The sequence below is a fragment of the Cyprinus carpio genome, chromosome B22 (genome assembly GCF_018340385.1).
Source record: "Cyprinus carpio isolate SPL01 chromosome B22, ASM1834038v1, whole genome shotgun sequence".
Taxonomy (NCBI): Eukaryota; Metazoa; Chordata; class Actinopteri; order Cypriniformes; family Cyprinidae; genus Cyprinus; species Cyprinus carpio.
This window is the reverse complement of record NC_056618.1, coordinates 21,538,325-21,554,308: the sequence shown is the minus strand read 5'-3', so window position 1 is coordinate 21,554,308 and position 15,984 is coordinate 21,538,325. Positions and strand designations below refer to the sequence as shown.

At 38.0% G+C, this 15,984-nt stretch overlaps 1 protein-coding gene across 4 annotated transcripts in view; it reads left to right on the top strand.

Moving 5' to 3' along the window:
- LOC122141800 (protein phosphatase 1 regulatory subunit 29-like) overlaps positions 1-14,398 on the top strand; it is a 125,537-nt gene extending 111,139 nt beyond the window's left edge. For all 4 annotated transcript variants that reach the window (XM_042749963.1, XM_042749964.1, XM_042749961.1 and 1 more), the window contains one exon: positions 9,486-14,398. In XM_042749963.1, coding sequence (XP_042605897.1) covers positions 9,801-12,596 — 2,796 coding nt within the window. In that variant the 5' untranslated portion in view covers positions 9,486-9,800 and the 3' untranslated portion in view covers positions 12,597-14,398. The remainder of the gene's footprint in view (positions 1-9,485) is intronic.
- The last annotated feature ends 1,586 nt before the right edge of the window (positions 14,399-15,984 follow it).

Genomic DNA, 15,984 nt, shown 5'->3' with positions numbered 1-15,984 from the left:
TGAAAAAAAATGCTTACAAATTACTTATCCTCAGGCTGTACAAGTTGTAGAGTAGTTTGTTTCTTCATAGGAACAGGTTTGGAGAAATTTAGTATTACATCACTTACTCACTAATGGATCATCTGCAGTGAATGGGTGCCGTCAGAATGAGAGCCCAAAGAGATGATAAAAACATCACAATAATCCACACAACTCCAGTCTATCAATTAACGTCTTGTGGAGCAAAAAGCTACAAATTTGAAAGAAACAAGTTCTTCATTATGGCCTTTTAATTTTCATTTTTTTATCAGCTGTTTGGACTATCATTTTGACGGCACCCATTCACCACAGAGGATTCATTGTTAAGAAGTTGATATAATGCTAAGATTCTCCAAATCTTTTCCAATTAAAAAACAAACTCATCATAGATGGCTTGGGGGTGAGTACATTTTTAGCAGGTTTTCATTTTTGGCTGAAATATTCCTTTATATTTGATGAAAAAATGGCAGCATGATCATTCTGCTAAATGTTTGCTTTTGTGCTTCATGGAAGAAAACAACTATGTGGTCTCATGAAAACTAGTCATGAAAATCCAGCATGTCGATTTACTATTGAATGTTCAGATCCTTCATAAATATTTAGTGTGTGTAGCAGTAAATAAAAAGATAAAAAAAATGTTAAAAATAAAAAGTTAGGAACAGAATTTAAATAAGCTCATAGAGCGAAAAAGCAACAGCTCTGTGGGTCTGCCACTCTAAAATCTGGTTGCATTAACATGTTAGCTTCAAACCAATGCGACTTGCTGGAGAACCCATGTTGACTGTCACCAAGAATCAGCGCTTCGTTGCAGATTCACAGCAACTCCAGACGATTGCCTCCCATCCTCAGGCTAGCATATGGGTTTTTCATGTGAGAGCATGTTGTGTTTTCTTGTCTATATTTAGTTGGTAGTTGACTTAATATCTCTGTATGGGAGGCCATAACTTAGATTTTTGGTGAATTCAAGTGGCCAACAAATGGGGAATTCTTTTCACCCTCACATGAAACTCATGATTGCATGGATGCCAATTGGAATAACTCAATTTTGTCCGCAATGGTAAAAATTACTGCACCTTCACGGACTAACTTCACCATGTTCACAGTGCCCCCTGTCAAATTTGGGGTAACTTTGTCTCAATGCTACACTTGTACAAACTCGTGAATCACTTGTTCTGGCATTCAATCCTACAGACTTTCCACTCTAGATCTTTAATTACTAAGCCACACCACCACACAAATTAGTATCGAACTACCACAATTTGCAGTCGTCAGGTGTATTGGCTGTTTCAACATAGTCTACAACCACTGCCAAGCAGCTTCAGCCAAATTTATAGTGGCTCAACTAGTATGGACAGAAATGCAAGCCCGGCAAGGATATAGAGCTCAAAGTGGATCAGGAATCTTGCGGGTGGCAGATAACCTTCACGGAACACTTCCTCTTTGCCGGTCCTGCCTCTCTGAGTCCCAATGTTTTGTTAGCCTGTCTCATGGGAAGAGTGGATGAAACATGACAAGACTATCTGCGCCCAGCACAAATGAGTGCATCAACCCTTCCAACGCAGCCTTTGGCCAAACATGACCTACATCCTGTCTGCTGTGTGCAGAAACTGTGTGTTTATGCATGTGTGTTTGTGTATAGCTAGTGTTCTCTGCATTCTCACTTTTTTTTTGCATGCTTTCTTTCTCAGTTGTGAACACTTTGCGGTTTTGTTGAGGTCTACTGGTTGTCAGCTGACTTTGATTTGTGGATTGAAATGCAGACAGATGTTTGAATCACACTTAATGGCCAAAAGTATATGGGTAGCAGTAATAATTTTGACATTTTTGTTTGTTTTAGTCCTTTTTTGAAAATATACTTTAAATTAGGCAAATGTTTTGAAAATTTTAAAATAGAAAATGACTCATTTTAGTTAGAAAATAACAGTTTAGTTTAATTGCGTTTAATATTTACTAAAAATAACATTGTTTTGAAAGATTATTGTAGAATCATGAATCCACACAAAGAGAAGCAATGTCATTAACAATCATTTATTAATTTTTTTATTTTTATTTTTGCAGCTGATGAGCAATAAAAACATCAACAGGCAACCAGAATCTTGTGCATTTTAAGCGGCAGACAATAGAAAACTGCAGCTTGCACGTCTAATATCATTGGTGTGGATGTCAAAACAGGATAATTGTCTCTACAGTTATTGTTATTGGTGTGAACAGGCTTTTGTGTATTCTAAATAGCATGCAACTTTGCCCAAGTTCACATGCTTTGCATAAAATTTAATATTTGATTAAAGTTTATATATTTGATTAATCTTATACGTATAGGATATGTTTGGATGAGTTAATTAACCCATTAGCAAAGTGTAGCAAACGTTTTTGTCAGTAATTTATTTGACAAGATTAACACTTGCATCCATATACAGTACATATTGCCATGTACTGTATTGTATATCGTTTGGGTGTAGCTAGTTAAAGCATTTGAGTTAAAGCACTGGCACTACTCTACTCAAGCTTACTTTAAAAAGTTATGTGGAATACCCCAAACACATGCACAGATGCTCTTGGCATCTCACAATGTCCTTAGAGTGTTTGTGATATTATCGCTTTTGTTAAATTAGGTGCGATTGAGCGCTTCTACAAGGGCCGCGTGGATGAAGCTTCTGTTTCATCGTACTTTGTCGTAAAATAGTGACTCATGCTCACTCAAACCAGACAAGAGGCCGTTGATGAGCTGTTTTATCATCACCGGCAGATGCTTGTGCAGTATCACTCATTCAGGGGTAGGAGAGACGAGGTTGAAGAGGTTTCCACAGGCTAGGGCAGAAGTACGCACTTATGATTATTTACGAGACCTCACCGTTTTACCTGTCGCTAAATTACGTCAGATTTCTACATGTAGGGCATGAAGTTCAGAGTAGCTGTATCCAATGCATCAGTTTTCAAAGATGTCAAGGATGCATTTTGGCCTGTTACCCGGAAGCAAGGATATAGACAGATGAACAGTGCTTGAATGTGTGCTGACTTTATATAAGCAAGGTGATTTGTGTTTAAATCCTGACCAGTCAGCATCCAGGACCAGAATGTTTCTTTTTGTATTGTGCTAATGTACTGTTTTACCCACTCCTAAATGTCTGCGAACTGAGTTTTAGTCACTTTATATATTAGTCACATGGCATATTCCAATCTAAGTAGCTGGCTCTTGGACAGAATAATCTGGTGAAATGTAAATCATAATTTTGCTCTATAGTGTGCAGCATACGTTAAAACATCTCCACAGCATATGATCGGGCATGTTCCCTTCTCCATTTCTAATGTATGCAGCTTCAGTGGCTTTTATTACCAGATTTTTCCCTCAGGGCAGAATGGGAAGAGAGAGAAAGAGAGTAGAGATGCTGTATTATCACCTCTGTTACTTTAAAATGTCTGCCTCAGGGTACCTGATAGGGTGGTCCACCAAGGAAAAAAAAGATCCTACATATGGTCATGGTTAGGTGTAGTAGATAGTATAGATAGAGAAATCACATGAGATTTTTTTGTCATTATTTTTAATTTTTTTTTTTTGAAGAAGAAATGCTGAAGAAAAAGTGGTTTTTGACCAGCATTTGGTCCCAAATTGCTTATTTTAGGCTAAATACTACAGATTGACTTTTTTGTGTTATTTAAATTGTACATTTAAGGTTTACAATGCATTTAGACAGTTATGGATTTTGTAAAAACTGCAAATCATTTACTGAAGGCTAAGAATCTCATTCCACTGAGCATTTTTCTAAAAACTACTTTGAGATTTTCAGACACTTTCTTTTGTACCCAGTTTCTGGAAATTGGCAGGTGATAAAAGAGGTGGTGCTGAAAGGGCGACATCGCTGTGTGTTAGTGCAAAATGCTTCCTAACCCTATAGTGAATTTTAGCAATTATTTCAAATCCTCTCCCTGCACTCAATTTCTGGCAAGCGAACTGGCATAAATGTTGCTGACATACTGTAAAAGAAATAGAGGAAGAGGGCGAGACATATTAAGTTATAATATGAGGCAGAATTTAAGGGCACTTTGAAAAACCCAATCCTCTCAGTCAAGACCTGGAGGTTGAGAAGCCACTAATTATAATTCAGAAAGTTAAAGCTGCTGCCCCCTCTGGGGCCTTGGTCCCATGTAGGTCATTGGATGTCAGAGCGACAGGACAGCATCTGGGCATTTTGACACAGACAAATTTGTTTCTTGGCTGTTTGAATGCCCCTGTGGCCTCCAATGTCAGTTTTGCTCTCAGGGGAAACGTAACTCTGGTAATTCCGTGATCCCACAACCCTGAGGGGTGTTTGATGTCTCAGACGACTGCCTCAGACAAAACAACTGATTTTACTTTCTCTGAATGCGTGCTGCGTATATAGTGCGTCGGCAGGAAAACAGTGGGGTTTTCTTTGTTGGTACGTGAAAGGGAAATTCAACAGACTTTCTAAGATTGTTTCATGTTTTTCCCCTTCCTTCAGAAAAGTTTTTTTCCACTCCAGGCAGTCTATGTTGCTGCTGTTTGGAGATAAAATTGGTATTCTAACAAGTGCACACTGCAGTGGTTTATGAGGGGGAAAGAAAAATCAAGCAATTAAGAGAGCTTGAAATGGCAAATAGTGGTGATTTTCAGAATAATGCCACAGCTGGAAATCAACCAACCAAAACCAGTGCTCACTTTGAATTTTACACATTAAAATGATCAATTGTTGTACAAAAAGTACTGCTAGATATTAATATCATAGCTCTTTGATTTGGCGTTCACACTGGGAGCAATTCGCTGTGACAAGACAAAGTCATTTCAAATGGCGATTTAAGGCAACAAAGTTTAGAATAATTCGACTTTGGTGAAAACTAAAATGTGTCCCCAAGGACAAAACGCAAGATCTTCAAACTGTTTTTTTTTTTTTTTTTTCAATTTTTTTTTTTTTCAAAAACATCTGCTATTGGTCTAAACAAAGACAAAGCCCCACCCCAAACTCACACCACTGGTTGAGTCACAGTTGCCATGTTAGTCTGCTCAAACAAACAAAGCAACGTTTTGATAGTTATGCATTAAAACCCCTAAATGAGAGGGTTATTGTGTATATTAAAATAATTAATAAGCAATAAATACTGCTAGATATTGATATCATATCTGACTTACTTGAGGGGTTCACTCTGGTAGAAATTTGCGGTGACAAGCCAAAATCATTTTAAATTAGAATTGGTCATGCGAGGCGAAAAAGTTTGACTTTTTTGACTTGGTGAATGTGTAATTGCTGTTCTCCTAAATAAAATGAGACAAGTGAAGATTGTTTTCAAACATGTTTTCCTAGCACATCTGCCATTGGTCAACCAAGCAGCCCCACCCAAAAATCACACCATTGGTTGATTCGCTGTTGCTATGCTGGGCTAGTCTGCTCAAACAAACAATATTTTAAAAACTCCACAGTGTTTACACTTTTTGGGTAATGCATGGATTACTTTATAGTTGTCTCTGCAGATTAAGCTGGAGAAATAAGTATTTGAATAAAAATAAAGCAATTACATGCTACAGCTTTAACTATCCCAAAAGAAGCGCCAGGTAAGGTGGAAATTTTTAGCCTCAGCTGCCTCATGTCATGAAAAGTGCCATTTTGAGGAAACTTCCCCATCACTCAACATGCATAGCACCTCTTGTTTGACCTTTGGCTAGCATAGCATTTAGCTGAAAGTTTTTTGTGTGTGTGTGTGTGCTCTCTGCATGTAATGGTCCGAGTACATCTGATCTCATTCACTTTATTATTGTCTTTCTCTCTTCCCCTGAGAGGTTCATCTTTAGACGATGAAGTCTCTCTAAAGTAACTCTTAGTCTGGTCCACCTGCTTTCACAAGCTGTAATTAGCATTAGCCTCTGGTCCTAATTAAACCTTAGATACGCTGTGTGATAACTCGACGTGAGAAAACAGAAAGGGTTTCAGGTCTCCACAAAACCCTGGAGCTTGGCAGAATAAAGGAAGAAAGAGAGGGTCTTAATTGTTTCCTTGCTGTTGCTAGCACATGCTGTTTTTGTCTTTTGAAAGGACAATAGCGATAAACACCTAGCGTATAATGCCACCACTGAAAGACAAGGCAGGAAGAAAGAACGAGGACAGAAATGTAGGCGCATAGCGAATACAACTTTGCATAAGCACAGATGTGTAATTTTCCAGTTGAACAGAGGTTTGATTTTTGAGCTAAGTGGATTTTGAATGCAAAATGTATTTGCATCTTTGATTAATTTAAAGCTTTTAAAAAATGTTCTCGTATACCAGCAAAGAACACTAAGTTAGTCATGTGTAGCTTGATTTTTCTAAAAATATCTTGACGCTGTGGCACTTAATAGTCATTTGCTTGTAAAAGCTACTAAGCTGTTAAAGTTTTGAGGTTTTTTGCCCCTCTTTTGGTCACATTTTATCTCGTCTAGTGCACAAAGTAAGCCAGTAGCGCTGTAAAGCCCACTCAGTCAGGAAAAGCTCAGAATGGTGTTTATTGTAATGTGTTGCTTTTTCAAACCTGCTGTGTACATTTGGGAGATCGGTAACACTTTATAATAACCTTCATTAATAAATCATTAACAAACATTATAAAGTGTTTAACTAGTCTTTACTTAATATATATTCACATATCTAGAAATATGAGATAATGTGCTTTATTTAATGTTAACTAAAGAACTAATTAAACATTGCCAAATGATTAATAGATCATTATTTAATTTAAATTGAAATGCTTACAAATGTCATTAAACAATTCATATGATCATGGATTTTTAAATCTTCATATGATTTTGACAGATGGTTTACAATGATTTAAAGCTTCATTCATAAATTGTTAACAAAATTGATATAATGCTTAACGGATCATTAGTGCCTATAAGCTATATTTTTTACAACATTTGTAAATGTAAACTTGAGCATTAGCTAATATGTGAACTGAAGTTTAATGACATTTGTAAGCATTCAAAAGTACATTAACAAATAAGCTTGTAAATACTGTATAACATCTGTTACAATCATTTGTAGATTTTCAACATTAAATGTTAAGTATAAGGTCATGTTTAATACCTTTATTAGTAAACATTAACAAGCACATTATTTCACATTTCTAGATATGTGAATATATATGAACTTATGATCCGTTAAGCATTACATAATGTTTGTTAATGTTTTATTAATGAAAGTTATTATAAAGTGTTACAGGAGATCTTTTAACTATTACTTTATTTAAATCACTGGAAGCAGTGAATTATAGTTATCTTATGTGTTAAAATGCTGCTTTGATGCTCCTCTGCTGTAATATTGAAGTGACCTTGTATTTGGACAGACTTTCTTAGTGAGGAGAATAACTGGTGGAGTGTTTTCTCTAGGCATTGGCGAGTAGACTAACTAATTAGATCTTTATCTGACGGGGACAGAGCTCAGTGAACAGAAGGATGAAAATGAGCCGATGAGAAGGTTTTTGTTATTGTATCGAAAGCTATAAAGAGAGGAACTGAATGGTTAATCTGTAATAGTTGTATCAAGGAGAAGTTTTAACTATAATTATAAGGTTTTGAATCAAAAGTCCATTTAAAATGGAATTACTGAAAAGCCTGTTTATTGGCAGATTCCATTGTGACAACATGCCCCAGTATTATTTCAGTGGGTCTTCAGTGTGATATCTTTAAAATTCTGGTCAACAACAATGGAAATATTCAATATCTTTCATTGCATGTCAGCATTTAATACTTACAGCTGGAATTTTGAAAAACCTTAGCAAGCAACATTTAATATATCACTCCGTGTTTATCCCAGTGTATTGTGGGATATTAACATTTAATAGTTTGAAAGAGTTTGAGATGTTCCACTGGGTATAATATCTTTTGTTGGTTTAATGTGCAACAATCATCTGGCATATTGAAGTTACATTATGCAGCTGTTGTAGGATAACTTTCACAATTACGGTTGTTCAAGTAGTGTTATGTAAAGTTTTTTCTCGTCAACGGGGTAATTAATACTCTCTTTAGAATTACATCGCTTCACATTCAATTTGCATAAAAGTCTTCTGCATATGTGCATGCACTGCATGTTTCCCTTGACATAACTAACATGTTTACATGCATACATTCATAGCCATACAAATACACCCAATTGCATACAAACATTCCTATCGCATTTTCTTGGTTGTAATTTATATCTGTGAGTATTTAATGAGGCTGATGTAAAAGAGTTGTAAAACTCCTTACCAAATGTTGTTCCTACAGAGATAAAAAGACCTGCACACACATTTCAGTCTTGTGGGACTGAAAGATTGACAGTTACGAGAGTATCCCATGGTTATGACACACTCTGAGGGTCAGTGGTAAATCAGTTGACGTCAGTTAAGGAATTGAACTGTCAATTTCAATCTTGAGCATGGGCACCAGGGGAAATGGGTTCTATGTTTCTGTGAGGGCTTTAGGAATGAGAAGTGACTATTGTAAAATTGGATGCTTGAATTCCAGACTGAGTGGCTGTGCGGTGTGGCTTGGGTTTTATTATGCACGATTTCATGACAATATTTGTAGTCTAATGTAAAGGATTGTTAAAATTTTGTTCTGTGTGATTTAAATCAAAGCATGAATTAAACATTGTGTGAGCGGTGTCTCAGGAAGTCTAAAGAAATGGATAAATTAACATTAGCAGGAGGCCTGTTGAGCATTCAGTGATTTATTAGACAGATTTCTTTGAAGTTACAAAATTAACCTGAGGCTTGATATCTATAGTGTCAAACTGCTATAAAGACCCAAAATATACCACTACATTTCAAGTATGGAAAGTTTTGTTAACATTGTGCTGTTTTTTATTGGTAATACTTGTAGAAGGAGTTGCTGGGACAGTATTGGTATTGTGGCATTTAGAAAGTACCTGAACACTACTATGACACTACCTGTACACTACTATGACACTAACTGTAGCTTAAACCTCCTATTTACTAATTCCTAAACTTTCCAGTGCATAATTACATATACCAAGTAACTCACAAGCACATATAAACACGCACATTGCTGTTTTGTCAAGCCACTTTAGCTGTGCTACCAAGATGTTTTATGTATTTTTATAACTAAGGAAACCAACTTTTTTTTTCTGCAAAAGAGTGACATGTAGAATTGTGTTGTTTGGATAATGGAAATCCTAAATGAATCCTCAGAGGCACTGTAATACCTCAGTGACTTACAAAGACTAATGGCTGTTTTACAGTCTGGTCCCTAATTATGCTGTCATTTATGCTTTCTTTTAGAACAGTTTTGAGCCTTTATTGTTTAGTTGTACCAGCATGGTTTTGCATAATAAAACATTGTTGACTTATAAAACTAGCACAGCAAAGACAAAGTTTCATGGCTTTAGAAATTTGAATACATAAATGGTCTTCTAAACCTGGTTTTGTTTATAATTAAAGCATAATCATTAATTTTCTTAATTTTCTCTTCCCACCTTTTGTCTCTTGTACAGATCCAAAGACTGACAGATTGAAAGCATTGCTCAGCGATTCAAAAGGAGAGGAGTCAAGAAATTAAAGACTATGAGTTACAGCTGTGGCAAGCGACACTATAAACCTATAACACGGACCACGTAAAATGGGGACTATGTTTGGCATTATGGTCCCTGAACAGCTGTGACTGCCCTCAAGACACTTTTCCCCCCCAGAACCTGTGTCTTTGTAATCCTATTGGCCATCCATCTCCTGTGATCATTTTTCTTATTTTGAGCCCTAACTTCTTTCATTTCCCACCTTGATCAAAACAAATCCTGTTTTTTTGCTCAGAAATGGCCTGCAGATTCAGCTTATCTTGTGCTTTTCCACCCTGCGTTCTCATCCTCTTTCTCCCTATTTTTCTCCTCCTCCATGCACCTTCTTTTGTCCGGGGTGACTGCTGGCTAATTGAGGGGGATAAAGGCTATGTGTGGCTGGCAATCTGCAGTCAGAACCAGCCTCCATATGAGACAATCCCACAGCATATTAACAACACCGTCCATGACTTACGGCTGAATGAGAACAAGCTCAAAGCTATTTTTTTCAGCTCCCTCAACCGCTTCACCAACCTTACTGACCTCAACCTTACCAAGAACGAAATCTCCTACATTGAGGATGGTGCCTTCGCAGGACAGGCCAATCTACAGGTCTTACAGTTGGGATATAACAAGCTAACCAACCTCACTGAGGGGATGCTGCGAGGGTTGGGTCGAATGCAGTGCCTGTATCTGCAGCATAACCTTATTGAGGTAATTGCAACCAATGCCTTCTGGGAGTGCCCAAGCCTTAGCAGTCTTGATCTTTCCTCTAATAAAATAACAAGGCTGGATTCCTCCACCTTCACTGTTTTGGGTGGACGGCTAATAGTGTGTGAACTGGCTGGAAATCCTTTCCATTGTGGCTGTGAGTTGAATGGCTTCCTTATCTGGCTAGAGGCATTTGACAACGTCACTCACACCTATGACAGGCTCCAGTGTGAGACTCCAAAAGAACTTTTTGGCTACCCTCTCCTGAGTCCTAGAGGTAATCATGGAAGAAATGCCCGTTCTATCCTGTCATCCATGTGTGAAGGTGGAGTGATTGTTGGTGGCATAACAGCCCTGCCTCCTGACTTAGACTCTTCTGGGATGGGGATAGATATTTATGATCAGATGGGACCTTATCACCAGCCCACAGCTTCATCAACCACAGACCCAACATACAGCCCCACCATTAAGTTACAAACAGTCTCCCTCTCCTCTGCATCCCTCTTGGTTCAAATACCCAAACCCTACAGTAAGATGTATATTCTAGTGCAGTATAACCACACCTTTGTGTCAGAGGTCATGAACTTAAGGAACAAGAAAGAGATTATCAGACTAAACAACCTAAAGCCCCACACAAATTACACCTTTTGTGTTGCCTCCATTCGCAATTCCCAGCGGTACAATCACACTTGTCTGTATTTTGCAACTCGGGCTCTTGGATCTGATGACTTGCGAGCAACCCCTTCTACCACCACCCATTACATTATGACCATTCTAGGCTGCCTGTTTGGGATGGTCATTGTGTTGGGCTTGGTGTACTACTGCTTACGTAGGCGTCGAATGCAGGAGGAAAAGGAAAAGTCTATTAGTGTTAAGAAAACTATCTTAGAGATGCGCTATGGGCCAGAAGCAGCTGCTGCAGCAGCCAAGGATCCTACGGCCTTGCAGAAACTCCATGACCAGTCTCATCATCAACACCACCATGGCAAGTTGTCACAGTCAGCATCCTCCAGCTTGGGCATCCTTCATAGTTCAGCCAACACCACCTCTTCTCGACTTTCTTCCCTTCCACAAGTGGAGAAGATGGCTACAGCTTTCTCAGAAGCCATGGCTGCCAATAAGGGCAACTACATGGATGTAAGAATGTCAGCAGGAGGAGAGGAGCGAGTAAGAGATGGAGTTGTAACAAGGTGTGGGGATGAAATCACAAGGGATGAAAATGGGTTTAATGGAGGAGATGAATCTGATGACGATGGCCGAGATTCAACATCAGAGATCTCCACCATTGCCAAGGAGGTGGACAAGGTAAATCAGATTATCAATAACTGCATTGATGCGCTCAAACTAGACTCTGTAGCTGTTGTGGCAGCAGCTGCGGCCACTGCAACTACAGCGGATAACACTGCCTCTCCACCAACTCCTAGTGTCCCTTCCTTAGCCAGGGGGCTAATTCCACTTTCCCCTACCATCACAGAGTCATGCCAGATCATGTCGTCCCCTAAAATCCGTCCTCCACCCCCTGTTCCTCTTGTTTTGCCCCTTTCTGAACGGCCTGGCATCAGCGGAGGTGGGTTTCTCTCTCCTCCCTACAGGGACCCACCCCCAGCTACAGCATCACGGCCATTGCAGAGACAACTCAGTGCAGATGCTTCAGTTGTTCCTATAAACTCTGTTAAAAATCGCTGCAGCGTTTCTTCCGGTGGCTCTGTCAAAAGTGCTCGGGTCTTCAGTGTGGACGTCCCTGACCCTCGAAGCACAGAGCCATGCAAGTATCCTGAGAAAGGCAGCCCTGTTCGGTGCGGGGAACCACTGGAGAGGCTGCCCTTAATAGGGGTTCAGGGAGTCAGTAATGGCAGAGGAGATGGTGGCAGCGGGGGTGGAGGGGGAGCCGGTGGTGGCAGTGGTGGTTCGGGTGGGTGTGGTGTTGTGGTTGGAGGTGGGGGCAGCACAGCTCAGCAGCACCACTTGGAGGTGCACCCAGACTACCACTGCTCAGAGCACCGACACTCCTTCCCCGCCCTCTACTATGAGGGTGCCACTGACTCCCCTGCCCAGAAAGTCTCCTTTTTAAAGCCTCTCACTCGCACCAAGAAGGACACTGCCTATTCACAGCTTTCTCCCCGCCACCATAATTACTCAGGGTATTCCTCTAGCCCTGAGTACTCCTCTGAGAGCACGCTTAAAATCTGGGAGCGCTTCCGACCATACAAGAAAAGCCCCCGTGAGGAGGCCTACATAGCCGCTGGCCATGCTCTTCGAAAGAAAGTGCAGTTTGCAAAGGATGAGGATCTCCATGACATTCTGGACTACTGGAAGGGGGTGTCAGCACAGCAGAAACTGTGATTCTTGTGAGAGACATGACAGCAGGAGGAGAGGTTGTGAAGAATAGAACCGATGACTTTTGAGACTCCATCAAGCAGGTGCTTTGGTCCCTATAGGCCACCACAGAGACAAGTGTTCTGAAAGAGACAGAATTAAGCAGGTGTTTGTTTGTTTGTTTGTTTGTTTGTTTTATTTGACAAAATTTAAAACATAATACAAAAAATTCCACAAAGACTAATTCATACACATTTCAAAATTGTCAAGGATAAAATACACAAAAAAGCATTTGGCTTATTTCCATTGTGGTCCTCTGTATTTAAAGAAAAAATGGACAGACAAATCATAAATGGAATGCTATCCACATCAAGTTCAGAAACTCACCACACAAACTTCAAAACATCAATGATAAAACAACCATTTTTTAACTTCCCTTCTAAAATTACTATCAACTTGTATCTCTTGAATACATCAAGGTAATTTATTCCAAGCAACCGAGCTAGTATAAAAAAAGTAATAATAATTTTTTTCCCATTTCACTCTTAAACCTACAAGGATTTATATCATTACTACTCACCCTTGTAGAATGACAGTGAACCTCTCTTACAAATACATAATATTCCAACAGATACTTTGGAACCATTTTCTTTAATATCTTAAACACCATCACCAAATGTTTTTTTTTTTTAAAGTTACCCTTTTTTCGACTTAAAAAAACAAAACAAATTACCTATAATTTTCATCTCACAAATGCATCAGTGGATGTACTTTCAAAATAACCCTGCACAACTTATTTTGAGCAGTCTGCAATTTATTTTTTAATTTCTTTGAAATACCGCTATACCAAAAAACTGCAGCATAATCAAAGTTTGACTGCACTAATGCACCAGCCAACATTTTTAATATTTCAGTATCTAAGAAAGCCGCCTGTCTTGCTAAAAATTTTATTTGATTACAAATTTTTGAATGAGCTAAAGCAGCCATCTTTTCTCCTATCAAATTACTGTCCAAACCACAACCGAAATATTTTACTTCTCGTTTAGGTGTAATAATTTGATCTCCAAACTTTACCTCTAATCTAAAGCATTTTTTTCAATTTAGCAGCTGAGCCAAATAATAAATGTAAGTTTTCCCCAAATGTAAAGATCGTTTATTATGGCAAAACCATTTGGAGACCTCTTCAGACTCTCTACTTAATACACTTGTAATATTTTCCTTCCTCTCATGAAACACAATTATTGCTGCATCATCTGCATATTATAAAAATTTATTTGAACGGACTATTTTTAAATCATTAATATATAATATTAAAAGGTAAAGGACATAATACACTCCCTTGCAGTACCCCATATGAAATGGTCAGACAATCAGTACCATCCCACTTAACTTCCCTTTATCAATTTCTTTCCTTATATAATCCATTAAATATAAATTGTTGTCTCAGTGGAGTGTTTCCTCCTCAAACCAGATTGAAACTCATACAATATATTATGTTTTAGAAGATAGTCTTCAGTCTGCTTAAAAATAATCTTTTCCATCACTTTTGATAATGCACTCAAAATTGACACCAGCCTATAATTATTACACTCAAACCTACTATCTTTCTTTAAAAGGGGAATAACTCTTGCTTGCTTTAACTCATCAGGAACCGTACCTTGACAAATTGAAAGATTTATAATATGGGTAACCACTGGAGTAAAAAAGTTGTCTGAATTCTTAAGAAACTTCACCGAAATATTATCTAACCCTGTTGCTTTACTACTTTTAAAGGGATACTCCACCCCAAAATGAAAATTTTGTCATTAATAACCTACCCACATGCTGTTCCAAACCCGTACAAGCTTTGTTTTTCTCCGGAACACAATTTAAGATACTTTGAATAAAAACTGGGAGGCCTGTGACCCTCCCATAGACTGCCAAGTAAATTAAACTGTCAAGGTCCAGAAAAGTATGAAAATCATTGTCAGAATAGTCCATCTGCCATCAGTGGTTCAACCGTAACATTATGAAGCGACAAAAATACATTTTATACACGAATAAAACGCTATTCTGTGTCAGGCAGGCTGCACTGATGGGCTGTTTTCTTTCAAATCAAATGTAAATATATGCAGAAAATGTATCCTTGTGGCGCCACTGACACAGAAGAGCGTAAGCTGCCTGCGTACTGTTCAGATTCTCCAAAATGGCACTATGCTGATGTGGAGTGATACAGAGGAGACAAATTGTTGAATAAAGTCATTATTTTTGTATTATTCGTGTACAAAAAGTATTGTCGTCGCTTCATAATGTTACAGTTGAACCACCGATGGCAGATGGACTATTCTGACAATACTTTTCATACTTTTCTGGACCTTGACACTGTTATTTATTTGGCAGTCTATGGGACAGTCTCAAGCCTACCTGTTTTCATCCAAAATATCTTAAATTGTGTTCCTAAGAGGAACGAAGCTTTTTCGGGTTTGGAACGACATGGGGGTAAGTGATTAATGACAAAATGTTCATTTTGGGGATAGTATCCCTTTAAGATTAAGATTTTCTTAAAAATGTTACTCTCCATTTACTTTAGTAAACAACAAACCTCCCGGCATAACTCTGCATTAAGCGTAATACTCCTTAACTAATTTATCATTAAGTATACCAATTTGTGCTGGAAGCTCATTTACCAATTTTTCTGCAACTGTTGTAAAAAATATATTAAAATGATTTGCTACCTTTTTCTGATCAGATATCAATCTTCCATTTACATTAAGGCTAATTTTAGAACATTTTATCTTAGTCTTTTCCTGATACCCTAAGTCATTTAATATTCTCCATAATTTTTGAGAATCCTGCTTCATTTCACTAATCTTATCCTTAAAATTTTTTTTTTTTTTTTTGCCTCTATTACATTATCTCTTACCTCATTCCTTTTACCTTTCAATATCTCAAAATTATCATTACTTCTATCCCTTTTAAAAACCTTTAAACTATCATTACGCTCCTTAATTGCCTTTACAATACTATCCTTCATCCAAGGTTCAGTCCTTTGCTTAATTCTTATTTCTTTATAAGGTGCAACCTTACTCAAAACTTCTAAAAAATTTATCCGAAACCTATCCCAGGCCATATCCGCCTCATCACACTGCAACACTTCAGTCCAGTCAACCTTACTAAGTTCTTCTGTAAAAAATGTATTTTTTTAAGAGATCTGAATTTTACTGTATTATGTTGCCTTATAGCCTCTCTCCTAGATTTCCTAATTACATACACTATACAATGATCACTAATACCAGCATCCAAAACACCACTTCTACAAACCTTAGACTTATCAGATACCAATACAATGTCAAAGACAGTTTTAGTTTTATGCATAATACTAGTAGGATCCACAATAATCTGTTTCAATGCATATGATTCCCAAAATAAATTAAAT